Source organism: Procambarus clarkii, chromosome 10, assembly GCF_040958095.1.
Source record: "Procambarus clarkii isolate CNS0578487 chromosome 10, FALCON_Pclarkii_2.0, whole genome shotgun sequence".
NCBI classification, from domain to species: domain Eukaryota; kingdom Metazoa; phylum Arthropoda; class Malacostraca; order Decapoda; family Cambaridae; genus Procambarus; species Procambarus clarkii.
Genome location: NC_091159.1, coordinates 14,446,163 through 14,466,605, shown reverse-complemented (window position 1 = coordinate 14,466,605; position 20,443 = coordinate 14,446,163). Strand labels below are relative to the sequence as shown.

General features: G+C 45.6%; 1 protein-coding gene across 1 annotated transcript; it reads right to left on the bottom strand.

Moving 5' to 3' along the window:
• Nucleotides 1–7,505: 7,505 nt before the first annotated feature.
• LOC123746905 (protein trapped in endoderm-1-like) lies at nt 7,506–15,170 on the bottom strand. Its single transcript, XM_045728797.2, has 5 exons — nt 14,836–15,170; nt 14,480–14,735; nt 14,211–14,322; nt 10,752–10,892; nt 7,506–9,813 (listed from the first exon to the last, which is right to left on the bottom strand). The coding sequence occupies exons 1-5, from the start codon at nt 14,981–14,983 to the stop codon at nt 9,385–9,387; spliced, it is 1,086 nt and encodes a 361-aa protein (XP_045584753.2). The 5' UTR covers nt 14,984–15,170; the 3' UTR covers nt 7,506–9,384.
• Between the last annotated feature and the right edge of the window lie 5,273 nt (nt 15,171–20,443).

The window sequence follows — 20,443 nt, the reverse complement described above, 5'->3', positions numbered from 1 at the left end:
GTTGACGTTCGGGTTCACCAAACAATCGACTCTGAGGGTTACAACTCCGCAGCTACGTCAAAATAAACCTTATTCTCCGCATGTCAAAACACTGACTGCAGCCACGTTCACTTGCTGCTCTGATCACCAGCTTTTGGTTCAGCCAATTGCAAATTGAGTGGGACGTCCCTTCGCCAGGCAGAAGAGTGATTGACACTAGAGATGTGCTCGACATAAATGATACTAGGCTCGTTCTACACAGCCATTGGGCGATACTACTTGCATCTTGAAGATCGTTGCCCGGTGTCTCGAGTCTTCAGTATAGACTATTCACTTTGCTTCACTTATTACACACTCGATGACCCTCGTGTGAGAGTGAGTGGAGAACAGGTTACAAAGGCACTTAATGGGCTCATTAACCCCAGAAATAAATATAGCTGTGGTACATCTCTGTTGATACTTCATTACTGTGGTGCTCATTACTAGACTTGTATTGACCCACAGCGTCGAGCTGAAAAAAAAGCAAAAACTATTGTATTTAGGGGTAATTAGTTTATTAAAGACCCCATTACCGCTTCCTGTGGGCGGGGGGAGGCGGAAAGGTCGGAAAGGTACCGAAATCAATTCTAGTTGGTTATAGAAACTTTATACACTTCCTCCGGCTAGTTGAATATTTTTCTCCAGGCCTTCAGTTCGGAGCGCTGAGTATAGGGGACACCGTGTTGCTCTCTCAAACATTGACTTGCGAGATTGAGTTGGCCAGCAGTGGTCCCTTGTGTGTGGTGGTCCTTGGTGTGTGGTGCTCCCTGGAGTGTGGTGGTCCCTGGTGTGTGGTGGTCCCTGGTGTGTGGTGGTCCCTGGTGTGTGGTGGTCCCTGGTGTGTGGTGGTCCCTGGTGTGTGGTGGTCCCTGGTGTGTGGTGGTCCCTGGTGTGTGGTGGTGCCTGGAGTGTGGTGGTCCCTGGTGTGTGTGGTGGTCCCTGGTGCGTGTGGTGGTCCCTGGTGTGTGGTGGTCCCTGGTGTGCGGTGGTCCCTGGTGTGTGGTGGTCCCTGGTGTGTGGTGGTCCCTGGTGTGTGGTGGTCCCTGGTGTGTGGTGGTCCCTGGAGTGTGGTGGTCCCTGGTGTGTGGTGGTCCCTGGTGTGTGGTGGTCCCTGGAGTGTGGTGGTCCCTGGTGTGTGGTGGTCCCTGGTGTGTGGTGGTCCCTGGTGTGTGGTGGTCCCTGGTGAGTGTGGTGGTCCCTGGTGTGTGGTGGTCCCTGGTGTGTGGTGGTCCCTGGTATGTGTGGTGGTCCCTGGTGTGTGGTGGTCCCTGGTGTGTGGTGGTCCCTGGTGTGTGGTGGTCCCTGGTGTGTGGTGGTCCCTGCCTTAAACCACTCGACCATCAATGACCGTCAGAGTTTGACAGTCACTGATGGTCGAGTGGTTTAAGGTACCAAGTACTGGTACTTGTGACTCGAAATGACGCTCGAAATGACTCGAACCCGGACCGCCAGGTATACTCGTTTTAACCGACAGGTATACCCGAATTTTTTGTGTATGGATACAGAAAGTTTACTTCAGTGCTATACTGCTTGAAATCTGCCTGATGGGGTTCTGGGAGTTCTTCTACTCCCCAAACCCGGCCCGAGGCCAGGCTTGACTTGTGAGAGCTTGGTCCACCAGGCTGTTGTTTGGAGCAGCCCGCAGGCCCACATACCCACCACAGCCCGGTTCGGACGGCACTTCTTGAAGAAAACTATCTAGTTTTCTCTTGAAGATGTCCACGGTTGTTCCGGCAATATTTCTTATACTCGCTGGGTGGATGTTGAACAACCGCGGACCTCTGATGTTTATACAGTGTTCTCTGATTGTGTCTATGGCACCCCTGCTCTTCACTGGTTCTATTTTGCATTTTCTGTTATATCTGCATTTCTCAGATATGCAGTATGTATCATACTGCATACTAAGTATCATTGAGACTAAAGTATACTTGCTGGTTTGGTTAATATGTTCTTGTAATTACCTTAATCACCCCTCAAGAATTTTATAGGCTTCAATAACCCACCAGAGGTTGATAGGCCTTAATAATCCGCCATAGGTTGATAGGCCTTAATAACCCACCAGAGGTTGATAGATCTTAATAACCCACCAGAGGTTGATAGATCTTAATAACCCACCAGAGGTTGATAGATCTTAATAACCCACCAGAGGTTGATAGATCTTAATAACCCACCAGAGGTTGATAGATCTTAATAACCCACCAGAGGTTGATAGATCTTAATAACCCACCAGAGGTTGATAGATCTTAATAACCCACCAGAGGTTGATAGATCTTAATAACCCACCAGGGGTTGATAGATCTTAATAACCCACCAGAGGTTGATAGATCTTAATAACCCACCAGAGGTTGATAGATCTTAATAACCCACCAGAGGTTGATAGATCTTAATAACCCACCAGAGGTTGATAGATCTTAATAACCCACCAGAGGTTGATAGATCTTAATAACCCACCAGAGGTTGATAGATCTTAATAACCCACCAGAGGTTGATAGATTTTAATAACCCACCAGAGGTTGATAGGCCTTAATAACCCACCAGAGGTTGATAGATCTTAATAACCCACCAGAGGTTGATAGATCTTAATAACCCACCAGAGGTTGATAGGCCTTAATAACCCACCAGAGGTTGATAGATCTTAATAACCCACCAGAGGTTGATAGATCTTAATAACCCACCAGAGGTTGATAGGCCTTAATAACCCACCAGAGGTTGATAGGCCTTAATAACCCACCAGAGGTTGATAGGCCTTAATAACCCACCAGAGGTTGATAGGCCTTAATAACCCACCAGAGGTTGATAGGCCTTAAGCCCAACACCAAACCCAAACAATACACAGTTTATTACAATGCATCAGCTTAAGCAATTGTTCCCCTAGAGTACAATCACACTGATACACAAAGGAACATCAACACAAAACAATAGAGTCCGAATGTGTTGTTCGTATGTGTGTTGCTCTGGCTTCACGAACAATGTAATTTGTATTTTAAGAGAAAAGGTTTTACATATTAATTATGATGTAATTAATTCTATGCTAAATATGAACATATATATAATCACTCAAAAATACATTTTAAAATAGATACAGTTTTAATACAGCAATACAACGCATGTTTATTATCAGCACTACAACCGGCCTTATCAAGACTGGGTAGTGATTAGCAAGGAAGGAAGGAATGAATGAAGTATCATTGAGAAAGCGCCAAGCCATTACGACTATATAGCACTTGGAACGGGTCAGGATTAGGATTTAGGATGGGACGGGGTGGAAGGAATGGTGCCCAACTTCTTGGACGGTCTGGGATTGAACGCCGACCTGCATGAAGTGAAACCGTCGCTCTACCATCCAGCCCAAGTGGTAGGACTATAGTGATTAGCAAGGTATAAATTAATCATAATTATTATTCATGAAATATGCCTTTGATTAATGAATATAAATCACTCGTACTCTGAGAAAGACCTCGAGTAGATAGCATAATGGTCTAAGTTCTGGAGTTGTTGTGTTTTTATACAAACTTATGCACGATCTTCAAGACATTTTACATTTCACAAAATCTTGAGTAACTCTTTCTGTGCCTCTCATCCTAGTTCTGTCCCTCTCATCCTAGTTCTGTCCCTCTCATCCTAGTTCTGTCCCTCTCATCCTAGTTCTGTCCCTCTCATCCTAGTTCTGTCCCTCTCATCCTAGTTCTGTCCCTCTCATCCTAGTTCTGTCCCTCTCATCCTAGTTCTGTCCCTCTCATCCTAGTTCTGTCCCCTCTCCTCCTAGTTCTGTCCCCTCTCATCCTAGTTCTGTCCCTCTCATCCTAGTTCTGTCCCTCTCATCCTAGTTCTGTCCCTCTCATCCTAGTTCTGTCCCTCTCATCCTAGTTCTGTCCCTCTCATCCTAGTTCTGTCCCCTCTCCTCCTAGTTCTGTCCCTCTCATCCTAGTTCTGTCCCCTCTCATCCTAGTTCTGTCCCTCTCATCCTAGTTCTGTCCCTCTCATCCTAGTTCTGTCCCTCTCATCCTAGTTCTGTCCCCTCTCATCCTAGTTCTGTCCCTCTCATCCTAGTTCTGTCCCTCTCATCCTAGTTCTGTCCCCTCTCATACTAGTTCTGTCCCTCTCATCCTAGTTCTGTCCCCTCTCATCCTAGTTCTGTCCCCTCTCATACTAGTTCTGTCCCTCTCATCCTAGTTCTGTCCCCTCTCATACTAGTTCTGTCCCTCTCATCCTAGTTCTGTCCCTCTCCTCCTAGTTCTGTCCCTCTCATCCTAGTTCTGTCCCCTCTCATCCTAGTTCTGTCCCTCTCATACTAGTTCTGTCCCTCTCATCCTAGTTCTGTCCCCTCTCATCCTAGTTCTGTCCCTCTCATCCTAGTTCTGTCCCTCTCATCCTAGTTCCGTCCCTCTCATCCTAGTACTGTCCCCTCTCATCCTAGTTCTGTCCCTCTCATCCTAGTTCTGTCCCTCTCATCCTAGTTCTGTCCCCTCTCATCCTAGTTCTGTCCCCTCTCATCCTAGTACTGTCCCCTCTCATCCTAGTTCTGTCCCTCTCATCCTAGTTCTGTCCCTCTCATCCTAGTTCTGTCCCTCTCATACTAGTTCTGTCCCTCTCATCCTAGTTCTGTCCCTCTCATCCTAGTTCTGTCCCTCTCATCCTAGTTCTGTCCCTCTCATCCTAGTTCTGTCCCTCTCATCCTAGTTCTGTCCCCTCTCATCCTAGTTCTGTCCCCTCTCCTCCTAGTTCTGTCCCTCTCATCCTAGTTCTGTCCCCTCTCATCCTAGTTCTGTCCCCTCTCCTCCTAGTTCTGTCCCTCTCATCCTAGTTCTGTCCCCTCTCCTCCTAGTTCTGTCCCTCTCATCCTAGTTCTGTCCCCTCTCATCCTAGTTCTGTCCCCTCTCATCCTAGTTCTGTCCCTCTCATCCTAGTTCTGTCCCCTCTCCTCCTAGTTCTGTCCCTCTCATCCTAGTTCTGTCCCCTCTCCTCCTAGTTCTGTCCCTCTCATCCTAGTTCTGTCCCCTCTCATCCTAGTTCTGTCCCTCTCATCCTAGTTCTGTCCCTCTCATCCTAGTTCTGTCCCTCTCATCCTAGTTCTGTCCCCTCTCATACTAGTTCTGTCCCTCTCATCCTAGTTCTGTCCCTCTCCTCCTAGTTCTGTCCCTCTCATCCTAGTTCTGTCCCCTCTCATCCTAGTTCTGTCCCTCTCATACTAGTTCTGTCCCCTCTCATCCTAGTTCTGTCCCCTCTCATCCTAGTTCTGTCCCTCTCATCCTAGTTCTGTCCCTCTCATCCTAGTTCCGTCCCTCTCATCCTAGTACTGTCCCCTCTCATCCTAGTTCTGTCCCTCTCATCCTAGTTCTGTCCCCTCTCATCCTAGTTCTGTCCCCCTCTCATCCTAGTACTGTCCCCTCTCATCCTAGTTCTGTCCCTCTCATCCTAGTTCTGTCCCTCTCATCCTAGTTCTGTCCCTCTCATACTAGTTCTGTCCCTCTCATCCTAGTTCTGTCCCTCTCATCCTAGTTCTGTCCCTCTCATCCTAGTTCTGTCCCTCTCATCCTAGTTCTGTCCCTCTCATCCTAGTTCTGTCCCTCTCATCCTAGTTCTGTCCCCTCTCATCCTAGTTCTGTCCCCTCTCATCCTAGTTCTGTCCCCTCTCCTCCTAGTTCTGTCCCTCTCATCCTAGTTCTGTCCCCTCTCATACTAGTTCTGTCCCTCTCATCCTAGTTCTGTCCCCTCTCATCCTAGTTCTGTCCCCTCTCATACTAGTTCTGTCCCTCTCATCCTAGTTCTGTCCCCTCTCAAACTAGTTCTGTCCCTCTCATCCTAGTTCTGTCCCTCTCATACTAGTTCTGTCCCTCTCATCCTAGTTCTGTCCCTCTCCTCCTAGTTCTGTCCCTCTCATCCTAGTTCTGTCCCTCTCATCCTAGTTCTGTCCCTCTCATCCTAGTTCTGTCTCCTCTCATCCTAGTTCCGTCCCTCTCATCCTAGTACTGTCCCCTCTCATCCTAGTTCTGTCCCTCTCATCCTAGTTCTGTCCCACTCATCCTAGTTCTGTCCCCTCTCATCCTAGTTCTGTCCCCTCTCATCCTAGTTCTGTCCCTCTCATCCTAGTTCTGTCCCTCTCCTCCTAGTTCTGTCCCCTCTCATCCTAGTTCTGTCCCTCTCATCCTAGTTCTGTCCCTCTCATCCTAGCTCTGTCCCTCTCATCCTAGTTCTGTCCCTCTCATCCTAGTTCTGACCCTCTCCGCCTAGTTCTGTCCCCTCTCATCCTAGTTCTGTCCCTCTCATCCTAGTTCTGTCCCTCTCATCCTAGTTCTGTCCCTCTCATCCTAGCTCTGTCCCTCTCATCCTAGTTCTGTCCCTCTCATCCTAGTTCTGTCCCTCTCCTCCTAGTTCTGTCCCCTCTCATCCTAGTTCTGTCCCTCTCATCCTAGTTCTGTCCCTCTCATCCTAGTTCTGTCCCCTCTCATCCTAGTTCTGTCCCCTCTCATACTAGTTCTGTCCCTCTCATCCTAGTTCTGTCCCTCTCATCCTAGTTCTGTCCCTCTCATCCTAGTTCTGTCCCTCTCATCCTAGTTCTGTCCCTCTCATCCTAGTTCTGTCCCTCTCATCCTAGCTCTGTCCCTCTCATCCTAGTTCTGTCCCTCTCATACTAGTTCTGTCCCTCTCATCCTAGTTCTGTCCCTCTCATCCTAGTTCTGTCCCCTCTCCTCCTAGTTCTGTCCCTCTCATCCTAGTTCTGTCCCCTCTCCTCCTAGTTCTGTCCCTCTCATCCTAGTTCTGTCCCCTCTCATCCTAGTTCTGTCCCCTCTCCTCCTAGTTCTGTCCCTCTCATCCTAGTTCTGTCCCCTCTCATACTAGTTCTGTCCCTCTCATCCTAGTTCTGTCCCTCTCCTCCTAGTTCTGTCCCTCTCATCCTAGTTCTGTCCCCTCTCATCCTAGTTCTGTCCCTCTCATACTAGTTCTGTCCCTCTCATCCTAGTTCTGTCCCCTCTCATCCTAGTTCTGTCCCTCTCATCCTAGTTCTGTCCCTCTCATCCTAGTTCCGTCCCTCTCATCCTAGTACTGTCCCCTCTCATCCTAGTTCTGTCCCTCTCATCCTAGTTCTGTCCCCTCTCATCCTAGTTCTGTCCCCTCTCATCCTAGTACTGTCCCCTCTCATCCTAGTTCTGTCCCTCTCATCCTAGTTCTGTCCCTCTCATCCTAGTTCTGTCCCTCTCATACTAGTTCTGTCCCTCTCATCCTAGTTCTGTCCCTCTCATCCTAGTTCTGTCCCTCTCATCCTAGTTCTGTCCCTCTCATCCTAGTTCTGTCCCTCTCATCCTAGTTCTGTCCCTCTCATCCTAGTTCTGTCCCCTCTCATCCTAGTTCTGTCCCCTCTCCTCCTAGTTCTGTCCCTCTCATCCTAGTTCTGTCCCCTCTCATCCTAGTTCTGTCCCCTCTCCTCCTAGTTCTGTCCCTCTCATCCTAGTTCTGTCCCCTCTCATACTAGTTCTGTCCCTCTCATCCTAGTTCTGTCCCCTCATCCTAGTTCTGTCCCCTCTCATACTAGTTCTGTCCCTCTCATCCTAGTTCTGTCCCCTCTCAAACTAGTTCTGTCCCTCTCATCCTAGTTCTGTCCCTCTCATACTAGTTCTGTCCCTCTCATCCTAGTTCTGTCCCTCTCCTCCTAGTTCTGTCCCTCTCATCCTAGTTCTGTCCCCTCTCATCCTAGTTCTGTCCCTCTCATCCTAGTTCTGTCCCCTCTCATCCTAGTTCCGTCCCTCTCATCCTAGTACTGTCCCCTCTCATCCTAGTTCTGTCCCTCTCATCCTAGTTCTGTCCCTCTCATCCTAGTTCTGTCCCCTCTCATCCTAGTTCTGTCCCCTCTCATCCTAGTTCTGTCCCTCTCATCCTAGTTCTGTCCCTCTCCTCCTAGTTCTGTCCCCTCTCATCCTAGTTCTGTCCCTCTCATCCTAGTTCTGTCCCTCTCATCCTAGCTCTGTCCCTCTCATCCTAGTTCTGTCCCTCTCATCCTAGTTCTGACCCTCTCCTCCTAGTTCTGTCCCCTCTCATCCTAGTTCTGTCCCTCTCATCCTAGTTCTGTCCCTCTCATCCTAGTTCTGTCCCTCTCATCCTAGCTCTGTCCCTCTCATCCTAGTTCTGTCCCTCTCATCCTAGTTCTGTCCCTCTCCTCCTAGTTCTGTCCCCTCTCATCCTAGTTCTGTCCCTCTCATCCTAGTTCTGTCCCTCTCATCCTAGTTCTGTCCCCTCTCATCCTAGTTCTGTCCCCTCTCATACTAGTTCTGTCCCTCTCATCCTAGTTCTGTCCCTCTCATCCTAGTTCTGTCCCTCTCATCCTAGTTCTGTCCCTCTCATCCTAGTTCTGTCCCTCTCATCCTAGTTCTGTCCCTCTCATCCTAGCTCTGTCCCTCTCATCCTAGTTCTGTCCCTCTCATACTAGTTCTGTCCCTCTCATCCTAGTTCTGTCCCTCTCATCCTAGTTCTGTCCCTCTCCTCCTAGTTCTGTCCCCTCTCATCATAGTTCTGTCCCTCTCATCCTAGTTCTGTCCCTCTCATCCTAGTTCTGTCCCCTCTCATCCTAGTTCTGTCCCTCTCATCCTAGTTCTGTCCCTCTCATCCTAGTTCTGTCCCTCTCATCCTAGTACTGTCCCCTCTCATCCTAGTTCTGTCCCTCTCATCCTAGTACTGTCCCCTCTCATCCTAGTTCTGTCCCCTCATCCTAGTTCTGTCCCTCTCATCCTAGTACTGTCCCCTCTCATCCTAGTTCTGTCCCTCTCATCCTAGTACTGTCCCTCTCATCCTAGTACTATCCCCTCTCATCCTAGTTCTGTCCCTCTCATCCTAGTACTGTCCCCTCTCATCCTAGTTCTGTCCCTCTCATCCTAGTTCTGTCCCCTCTCATCCTAGTTCTGTCCCCTCTCATCCTAGTTCTGTCCCCTCTCATCCTAGTTCTGTCCCCTCTCATCCTAGTTCTGTCCCTCTCATCCTAGTTCTGTCCCTCTCATCCTAGTACTGTCCCCTCTCATCCTAGTACTGTCCCCTCTCATCCTAGTACTGTCCCTCTCATCCTAGTTCTGTCCCTCTCATCCTAGTACTGTCCCCTCTCATCCTAGTTGCGACTTGATAAAGGTAAAACATCGTCAATATCTTTCCTCTTCGTCTGGGTGTTGGTTGGTTTCAGCCGCCTTATTGTGTCTTATTTCTGTATCTTGTTCAGGATAGTTGCCCAGCAAGGTTGAGTTTGACCTCTCACAGTTCAAGGGTCATAAGTGTCGAGGAGTGAATGCATCCATGGACCGGTCCTTACCCTAGTTCTTACCGTAGACGAATGAGGTGGGAGAGTAAATTCGCCTCATTTGGCTGGGTATGTATGAACCAGTTGGGTTACTGGTGTCTCATTTGGTCACTGCGGAAGGTGAGAGTTCGGGACAAACGCCGGAGGCACTGAAGAACGGCCTTGCGGTACTCCGCGCTAACCACAACAAACACTATCGGGTCCAGGCAGAATTGGAGCCATTGTAGAGTGTGAATGAGGAGCCAGGCGTCTAGACAACCATAGAATTGTTGATCACAGTAGACTGAATTAACACAATCACAGACGAAGTGGATGATGGCGTGTGGCAAACTGCACACAACTAAGATGATAGAGATGATGAAGACGCTCCTGGAGGCTTCTTCTTCCCATCTGCGACAGGATCCCACAGTCTCAGCTGTGGCGGCCTCGCTTGCTGAGAGAGTCCCCTCGCCTGAGGCAGATGCCATGTTCCCTTCTCTAGTCTGCAGTTCACTCATGCCTGTCCTTCTCTGGCGCAGCTGATAATACATCAAAATAGTCAACATTAACCAAACACAACACATTATATAGATGTATAAAGATATTTACATAAGAATAAATTTTCGTCAAGTACAGGCAGTATAAATGCAGATACAGACGGAAACAGAAGACATTACGCAGACGAGTCACAGTAACGTGGCTGATGATATGATGACCAGACCACAACGACGACGTTTCGGTCCGTCCTGGACCATCATCACCTCGTGTGTTGATGTTGACATAAACACACCACTTGATAATGGTCCAGGATGGACCGAAACATTTCTTCATCTTATGATGTGTGGTTTGGTCACCATAAGACATGAGAGGAGGCCAGCTAGGAGGAGAACAGATTATGGAGACGAGGGACTTCAGTACAAGACAGGGATTCTTAACTTATTTTACGATTACAGAGCCCAATATGTTTCGACACTTCCTTCACAAATCTGTAAAAATCTTCATTGTCACACGTCTTCAAAAGCTGTTAATAGCTTTATTTTCCTTTACTTGCGGAAAGCTAGGAACAGAACAGCTGAAAGAAAAGTATAAGTATTTTATATATATGCAAAAACAAAAAACCACCTGAGTGCACACTACAGGTAACTGGTGAGAGTCTTGATGATCTCTTTATGGAGTTACAAAGGTGGAATCGAGGCACCGTTACGGTGACAGGTAATTCTAATCTAACAACTTTCCTAAATTGCTCAGAGATCGTGTCCCAAGCCCTCATTATTTGGTTACAATACCCTCAAAGAATATGGGTATACCCCCACTCCCATAGCTTAAGAACCCCCTGGTATAAGAGATAGTCCCAGGGCTTAGTCTAACTTCTGGAGGCTAAATACTAAGAGGAAATATGGCATTACAAGACCTCTGTTGCAACAATTCACTTTTATTATACTGTGCTTTCATCTTTAAATAGCTCTAAACTACTGACCTTCACGTAGATGAAGACGTAACAGATGATGGTGGCAATTAGAGGTATGAAGTAAGTTATTAGAATGTGGAACTTCCGCAAAATCTTGTTCGTGATGTCGAAAGTCACAGTATATGCGGCGAACCTAATTTCGATGAAACTCTGCGAAAATATATTTAAATCACTTTAGGAGATTTAAATATACAAAATATTTGATTAACTTTAACAAATAAATTTAATAAGTTTGATTCGTACAATTATTTAATTCTTATCATTATGTCTATAATTTATGAATACACACAAAGATTATTTGGTATGCCTCAAAATGTCTTAAAATGATGAAAATTCAATTATAATTTAATAAACTGTTCCATTCACCTGGACTTAATAAACTATTTTCTTTAATAACATCTTGTATTTATTGAGTGTGTATATATATATTTCTAATTTAATATTATTGAAAGATGGCGAACATCTAAGAAAGTGGGTCAGCCTGGGGAGGAACAAGCATCTGGTGATGAGGTAAAGTGCATCATGAGCATCCATGTCTTCAATCCTCTCGTTCATCCTCGTCAGGTCAGTGATCTTCTTACCAATGACCTCGTCGATGGCATTCCCTCCAAGAGAAGCTCCTAGGAGTGTGCTGTCCTCAGGGTTGGTTATATGAATATCGGGCAAAACAACCTTTATTCGCTCTATTATGTGCTGGGTGAGGGAGGTAATTTCGCACTTGGAAGAGTTCAGGGTAAGGCCTAGACTTGCTCCTTGCTCTTGAATTATTCTTATGTCATCCAGGAGGGAGTCTGGGGAGCCAGCTAGAGTACCATCGTCCAAAAACCAAATGTTGAGCTCACTGGACAGGTTATTGGTGACTTCCTTGATGACTAGACAGAAAAGAAAAGGAGCAAGGGGGGTCACCCTGTTGGACATCTTCTTGTGATTCAGTTTCATGTTCCCCAAATAGCAGAGTTAGATTCTTGTTGTAACATGAGTTTACAAACGGGTAGAGAGAAGGAAAAAAGCGATGAACTGCACTGAATACTGCATCCCTTCTAACCAGATTAAAAGCATTTTTGAAGTCCAGTTTTATCGGGGCTTTTTCATCTGTAATGTTGGCAATGTAGGCTCTAGCTGCATGAGCCGCTGCCTCACACCCATAGGGAATGCCAAACCCAAGCTGTTTTGGCTTCAGCATGTCGGCTGCTGCTTGGCTAACTGTTCTAGCAGCAGCCTTAGCGACGAGGCGCCAGAATGAATTGCCCACAGCAATCAGTCTGATTCCTCTATCCTTTTTCCTCAGGGCACAGAGGGTAGCGCCAAAAAAGAGAGAGGCCGTATGGTCTCTGGTATGTTGCCAGCTAGACATGTGTTGGAGAATCTAGTTAGTTTCATGAGGAGGCCCTGTGCAATGTCTCCCAGTGTAGGGTTGAGCATTTGTTTGATGTGATTGGGTCTTAGTCCTGTGAACCCACCTGCTAACCCTGGTGGGAAGGATAAAGCTGCTTTATGCACCACGGATTCGACCACACACACGGGTTCAGCTCTGATGACACCAACTAGTGGAACACAGTCGTCACTTGGAGCTCTGGGTGGGTGTTTTTCTCTCAGGGCTTGTGCTGTATCCGCATCTCTGGTGGCAACTGTGTCCATGCTGGTGATAACTCTGATCGCCCATATTGTGTTGCCTTCTTCTATTTCCTTGCTGACTGTTGCTCTGATTTTGGAATATATATATACATTATATATATATATATATATATATATATATATATATATATATATATATATATATATATATATATATATATATATATATATATATATACAATATATATATATATATATATACAATATATATATATATATATATATATATATATATATATATATATTTATATATATATATATATATATATATATATATATATATATATATACAATATATATATATATATATATATATATATATATATATATATATTTATATATATATATAAATATATATATATATATATATATATATATATATATATATATATATATATATATATATATATATATAATGTCGTACCTAGTAACCAGAACGCACTTCTCAGCCTACTATGCAAGGCCCGATTTGCCTAATAAGCCAAGTTTTACTGAATTAATATATTTTCTCTAATTTTTTTCTTATGAAATTATAAAGCTACCCATTTCATTATGTGAGGTCAATTTTTTTTTATTGGAGTTAAAATTAACGTAGATATATGACCGAACCTAACCAACCCTACCTAACCTAACCTAACCTATCTTTATAGGTTAGGTTAGGTTAGGTAGCCGAAAAAGTTAGGTTAGGTTAGGTTATGTAGGTTAGGTAGTTGAAAAACAATTAATTCATGAAAACTTGGCTTATTAGGCAAATCGGGCATTGCACAGTAGGCTGAGAAGTGCGTTCTGGCTACTAGGTACGACATATATATATATATATATATATATATATATATATATATATATATATATATATATATATATATATATATATATATATATATATATATGCAATTGACGATCACGATGCTTTGTATCTACATACAAGTTTGTGTGATCACATTATTAATTGGGATGGGGCGAAAAGCATTGCCCATTGCAATGGCTTTGTGGAACGGAATTTAATTGAGTCTGCCCTAATTAGTCATTGTCTAAATCTTCTCAATGTTAGTACTGGTATGTACAAACTTGACCCTGTTTTAAGTTACAATATTACACAACAGTTTAAGAAAAAACTCTGAAAGGGAGGCTTACAATGTCTCATTACAATTTTATATTCATTTATTGTGTGTTCATGAGGCTTTCCTTTAATCTTTCATCCTTATTCTCTGACCGCTTAATCCTCTTTGACCATTCTAAGCTAAGCTATTCCTGTGTCTGGTAATTCTTTCCCTAGAGATGGGTTGGTCAGGTTCCAGGTGTTGGCCTGTACCTTCTCTCTTTCTCTAGTCAGTCTGGTGTTGACAACGGCTTTAACAGGCCGAAACGTTCATCTCTCTTCCCCATTTCTTTGTGGTTTTTCCGCATATATATATATATATATATATATATATATATATATATATATATATATATATATATATATATATATATATATATATATATATATATGCGGAAAATCCACAGAGAAATATGAAATGAGGTGAACGTTTCGGCTTTGTCAGTCAGTCTGGTGTTGACAAAGGCTTTAACAAAGCCGAAACGTTCACCTCATTTCATATTTCTCTGTGGATTTTCCGCATATATATATATATATATATATATATATATATATATATATATATATATATATATATATATATATATTGTGTGTGTGTGAGAGAGAGAAAGCTGCATGAACGCGCAAGCCATAGATCACTAAGAACTCTTTGACCCGGCCAGGAGTCGAACCCATGCCGTCCAGGATCACCCAGAGACCCAGATTTGCGTTAAAGAACCAAGGAAATTTACTACCAGAGGGAGCCAGAAGATGACGGAGAGGACCCAGATCAGCACCAGCTGCAGAGCCACTACAGATGACCTCAGCATCCTCCTGAAGACCACTGGGGACCTCAGCGCCACGACCCTGCACAACCACAACAGTATCCACGATCAAATAATATTAACCGTGTTGGCACTGAAGTTAGAAGTTAACACATCTGTTATTTAAGCGATTAAAGGATATATTAAGTATACGAGTCTCTAAGCCAAAACAGTAATTATATTTACTACCAGAACAGTACCTGTTAACAGCCACGATACAAATGCTGAGAATGTGGACCTGATGAAGAATCACAAGACAATTGTAGACGATCCACATGGTCTTTTCTGTGAGGCCGTCGCCGTACTCTGCACCTTCGAAGAATTTAGCGACCATCAAGGGTAAGGTGTAGCAACATATAGGGATGAGGCAGAGCGCCAGGTTAACCATGAAGGCCGTGTTGTGGTTGCTGCGGAGCTTCTTGGAGCTCAACATCACCACCATCACCATCACATTCCCTGAAGAGAATACTTCGTGTCAGCGAGTCGTTGCCAATGTGTTAATTTTAGACTTTTACAGTCCGGAATGAAATTATAACTATCTAATCACAGTTCTCACCGAAAGTTCCTATAAAACACGTAAAGAAATTGCAGATAGATGTCAGGACGACGACCTCGGACGAGTACTGGCTGCGGGGTACTGATCCAGTGTTACCAGGTAACCAGGTACTGATAGGTGTTGCAAGTTCAATAGTTGTCTCCTCCATCCTTTCTCAACCACTGCTTAATCCTCTTTCCTTGCGGCTTCTTCTCGCTTTGTTGTTGTTTTAGATCCAGCTCCTCGGAACCAAAAGTTCCAAGTAGCACAAGCTATGGTGAGCCCGGAGTGGACTTACTTGGCACAAGAGCTGGGCAGTAACGTCTTCTCACAACTGAGAAGGGTTGAACATTAGCTTGGCGGGACGCTGGTAAACACCGTCCCCGCCCGCTATCACCGCGCAGGCGCCAACCACTGTCCTTACTCTGATAACACCACTTCCGCAGCTATAAATAATCTTTTTCTTTTACTCTAACGTTTAGCCCAATTACACGAGGGTAATTATCTTTTTTGTAGATATGTTGATTAACCCGAGAATCCTTATTTCATGTTTACATTTGATTGTATGTGTACAATTGATTGTATTTCTAAATTTGATTGTATGTGAACATTTTATTCCTGCTAATATTAATATTATTGATATTAACAGCAATAAAACGTACACATATAATAAAAAGTACACATACAGTAATACTGGTAACAGTAATAGTATTAATAATAATAATACTACACATTTCAGTATACGTGTAATACTTCGGTGTGGAAATTAATACATTTAATACCAGGTGGAACAAAAGCAGCCTAAGCAAGTCAACAAGGGATGAGGTACATTCTCTTTATATTCTTATTTCTGCTTTCTTTATGCAACTACCTTTTGTATGCAACCTGTGACAATCTCCCACTGATGTGCATTATGTTAATACACACTAAGTTGACACAATGTGTTGCTGTGGTGGCCAGTTTTAGTTTTATGCGGAATAATATTTCAATTTACTGCAAGCCGAATCGCAACTTGCCCGTGTATTGGGCTGTCCCTGCAACTTACATGTACTTTGGTTATCCGTGCAACTTACAAGTACATCCGTACGTAGGTTTCCTCACGTCGACTCTCTGGGCGCTGGCGTTGACGTCCTCTGATAACGAAATGACTAGATAATGATTATTTACTGAGAAATCAAAATATGAATAATACATTACAAATATTATTTATTCATTATATCATTCAGGATGTAGACAAGCACCACCACACTCCAGCAGTCATCCACAGCAGCAGTACCACCACTACATAGTTCATGAGTTCCACCCTGGTGGCTGTGTGAGGAGGGTGTCTGTGACGGCTGTGGGGGTGTTGTCCCCCGTGTGGGCGTGGTACGCCTGTGGAGGAGACATGGGGACTTACCGGCCGCCATTGCAGAGGACCTCGTCGGCGGGTCTGGCTTTTACGGTGCCAGTGGACCACATGTTGGTTGGTGTTGCCCTGGTGGATGTTCTACATGTGGAGTTGTCGAAATCGGTGGGCGTCCAGCTGCTGCAGGGGAACCGCGCCGTGGTCAAGTTTCGCCATCAGGCGGCCTTTCAGGCGTTTCTGGGGCGGTGTGAGGGGCATGTTTACCCTCTCCCTGATGCCGCCGGATCAGTTAAGGTAGTGAACCTCAGCGTCTCCTTGACGTATGTGTCGGTGCGTGGTGCCCCGTTCGAGTTTAACGACGATCTCCTAACTGCTGTGTTTAGACGGTTTGGTACTGTGCTCAGCATTCGTTGGAACAAGGTACTTGCGGGGCACTGTGCTGGGATGCTTGACGGCTCCCGCACCCTGACCATGTCGCTGAAGAGTAGTGTTCCGTCCTCTGTGTCCGTGTTGGGTTACACGCTCCGCTGCTTGTATCGGGGGCAGCCGCGCACCTGTTACAGGTGTGGTAATGAAGGTCATCTCGCTGCAGCGTGTGACGTGGGAGCATCTGGCAGGGTGCATATTTTTGGTGAGGAGGACTTTCCACCCCTGTTGACTTCGGACGCTTCTGAGGATGGAGTGAGTGCTGTGCCTGAGGCGCCTGATTGCCTGTCTGCTGCTCCGCCTGGTGGGGCGGGTACTACGCCTTGTACGTCCAGTCTGTTAACTGGTGTGGCCCCGGTGGTAGTTGTTGCGCCTGAGTGTGAGTGTGTCGGGCCGTCGCCCGCACTGCGTGTGGTGGATGTCCCAGTGGAAGTCCATGTCCCGCCCCCGCCTGCAGATGTGGTCCCGGCTTCCGGAGAAGCGGGTTCTTCTGTTTTGGGGGGCCTGCCACCCCCGAGGCCGGGGCCTGACGACCCTGTGAGTTTGGACGATTGTAGTTCTGATGATGTACTTCCTTTGCAGAAGCGGGCGCGCCGGTGTCCCGGGCCAGTTTCCCAGGATGTGGTGGACCGTGTGAGCGACGTGGCCTCTGTGGGCTCTCCGGCCAGTGTGGGTGTGGACCATGAGGATGCTGTGATGTTGACCGTGCCTGCGAAGGAGACGGCTGGGGACGGTGTGATGCCTGTTCCTGCCTGCATTTCGGGTGTTGCTCCACTGTGTCCCCCTGCGCCTCCGTGTGCCGGTTCTCCGAAGTGGGAGGTTGTTGCACCTGCTGTGGTCCCTGGTGTGGATCGTGATTTAGTTCTCGTGCTGACAAAGGACACCGGCCGGGGAGTCTTGGCGCCGTATGAACCTGTGCCGCGGGATGTACCGCCGCTCGTGATTGGAGGTGTCGTTGTCGAGATTCCGGAGTATATGCGTCGCCCACGTCACTCGGACGAGGGTGTACCCCCGTCGCAAGGATGCCTGGGATGTGTGGCATGCGTAGTGTCAGAAATATCCTAAGCGTCTGTTTCCTGAAAAATGTTATATTTAGCTTGTATGTATGTGTGTGTGTTTTTTGCTTGTTTTGTTTGTTTTATGCTCCTTTGTCTTCTACGTGTCCCTCTGTTTTTCGTTCATGTTTCTGTCATTTATGTGTCCTGCTTTGTTACGCTGTCCCCAGGTTGGGTTGTTTCTGTAAAGGTTCATTTTATGATCGGATGCTTTGATGCCTTGTTTAATTTGTACGTCTGTATTTTATAATTAAAAGAAAAAAAATACATAGTTCACCACTTCGAGCACCGCTGCCCGAAACGCTATGTGTGGTAGTGGCTTTGCAAGGATGTAAGAACACCGATATTATGTACTCTCTCAACCCAGTGTACCTTCTTACATTTTAATTTTATTTTGCCCCGAAGGGCGAGTTCTTCTTAGGCCGCGCCACAAAACCTGTGAATGTTGTTGTTGTGAATTTAGGGGCGACGGCGATCGTGGTAGCGGATGCGCCTCGGCGTACCCATAAAGCCTAATCGCGAAACGAATGACGCTTATCAGCGGAAACTAATATGCTTCGCGGCAAATAAACGCACAGACAGGCTGATGATTGGGGAACTCCAGGAGTCCCTCAGGGTGACAAGCACCGGCCTCGACCCCGCACAGAGAACACTGAGTAGCAAAACCAAAAACTCGGACCCAACTAAAACGCAAAAGCCATCCTGTGTCCTGCTTGCGTGATGCCTGCTTGATGGGGTTCTGGGAGTTGTTCTACTCTCCAAGCCCGGCCCGAGGCCAGGCTTGACTTGTGAGAGCTTGGTCCAGCAGTGAGCGGCCCACAGGCCCACATATCCGCCACAGCCCGTTTGGTCTGGCACTTCTTGAAGAAAACTATCAAGTTTTCTCGTGAAGATGTCCACGGTTGTTCCGACAATATTTCTCATAATTGCTGGGAGGACGTTGAACAACCGTGGGCCTCTGGTGTTTATACAATGTTCTCTGATTGTGCCTATGGCACCCCTGCTCTTCACTGGTTCTATTCTACCTTTTCTTCCATATCGTTCACTCCAGTATGTTAATATTTTACTGTGCAGATTTGGGACTTGGTCCTCCAGTATTTTCCACGTGTATATTATTTGACATCTCTCTCGTTTCCTTTCTAGTGAGTACATTTGGAGAGCTTTGAGATGATCCCAATAATTTAGGTGCTTTATCGCGTCTATGCGTGCCGTATATGTTCTCTGTATTCCCTCTATTTCAGCAATCTCCCTTGTTCTGAAGGGGGAAGTGAGTACTGATGTCTGTCCCGTCTGATGTGAGTACTGATGTGCTGTACCGTCTTGAGTACTCAAGACGGGACAGCACAAGTGATTTGAATAGTACAACCACTTTGACGGGATTTCTGGATTTTAAGGTTCTCGTAATCTATCTTATAATTTTTCTGACTGACTCGATATTTGCTTGGTTATGCTCCCTAAACGTTAGGTCGTCAGAAATCATTATTCCCAAATCCTTGACGTATTGCTTTCCTACTATGGGCAGATTTGATTGTGTTTCGTACCCTGTTTCATGTTTAAGGTCCTCATTTTTACCGTACCTGAGTACCTGGAATTTATCGCTGTTAAACATTATGTTATTTTCTGTTGCCCAGTCGAAACTTTATTATTATCTGCTTATAATTGTTCAATGTCTTTGGCAGAGGTAATTTCCATGCTGATTTTTGTGTCATCTGCAAAGGATGATACGAAGCTGTAACTTGTATATTTGTCTTCATCTGATATGAGAATAAGGAAAAGCAGTGGTGCAAGGACTGTACCCTAAGGTACAGAGCTTTAAAGTTGTAAGCGTAATTTTATTCGCGATTAGGCTTCTAGGATACACCGGGGACGCATCCGCTCCCACAATCGCCGTCGCCCCTAAATTCACAGCAAAACACTCACAGGATGAGTGGCGCTGCCCAAAAAACTCGCCCTTCGGGACAAAAATAAAATTTAAATTTAAGAAGGTACACTGGGTTGTAAGAGTGCATAATATTGGTGTTCTTACATCCTTGCAAAGCCACTACCACACATAGCGTTTAGGGCAGCGGTGCTCGAAGCGGTGAACTATGTAGTGGTGGTACTGCTGCTGTGGATGACTGCTGGAGTGTGGTGGTGCTTGTCTACATCCTGAATGATATAATGAATAACATTTGTAATATATTATTCATAATATGAATCATGGGTGAAAGAAACTCTGCCCATTTGTTTCCGCCACCGCCGGGGATCGAACCCGGAGCCTTAGAACTACGAACACCGAGCGCTGTCCACTCAGCCGTCAGGCCCTTAAGCTGCTATGGCGGAATGTTCACTCATTCGACTGAGTGTTCACGGATGACGACTCCTGGTTCAACCTTGACGACGTCGGTACACCTCCACCAACCCGTCCTCGACTCAAGTCCATTACATCCAGCGGTCGACCCCACAGACGCATTCAGAAATGTTTACATGCTGTTCATTCAGAACGGGAATTTTCTCAAATATAAATTAATACTATAATATATTAGCAAATTGTGCATATATAGGCATAGGTTAGGTTAGGTGTTTAGGTTCTGTTGGCGATTATTTGTATTTGTAGTACGTGGGTGAAGCATTTACAGCGTTGTGGTTGGACAACCCGTCCTCGACTCAAGTCCATTACATTCAGCGGTCGACCCCACAGACGCATTAATATATTTTAACATGCTGTTCATTCAAAACGGGAATTTTCTCAAGTATAAATTAATATTATAATATATTGGCATATTGTGTATATATAGGCATAGGAGAGGTTAGGTTAGGT

Excerpts from the sequence above, each read along its gene's own strand:
- LOC123746905 (XM_045728797.2), bottom strand. The coding sequence starts at position 14,983 with ATGGAGGAGACAACTATTGAACTTGCAACACCTATCAGTACCTGGTTA. Across the intron at positions 10,893-14,210 it reads TCATCTTCTGGCTCCCTCTG|AGTTTCATCGAAATTAGGTT; the intron begins GTAGTAAATTTC and ends ATATTTTCGCAG. Across the intron at positions 9,814-10,751 it reads ACGTCTTCATCTACGTGAAG|CTGCGCCAGAGAAGGACAGG; the intron begins GTCAGTAGTTTA and ends ATGTATTATCAG.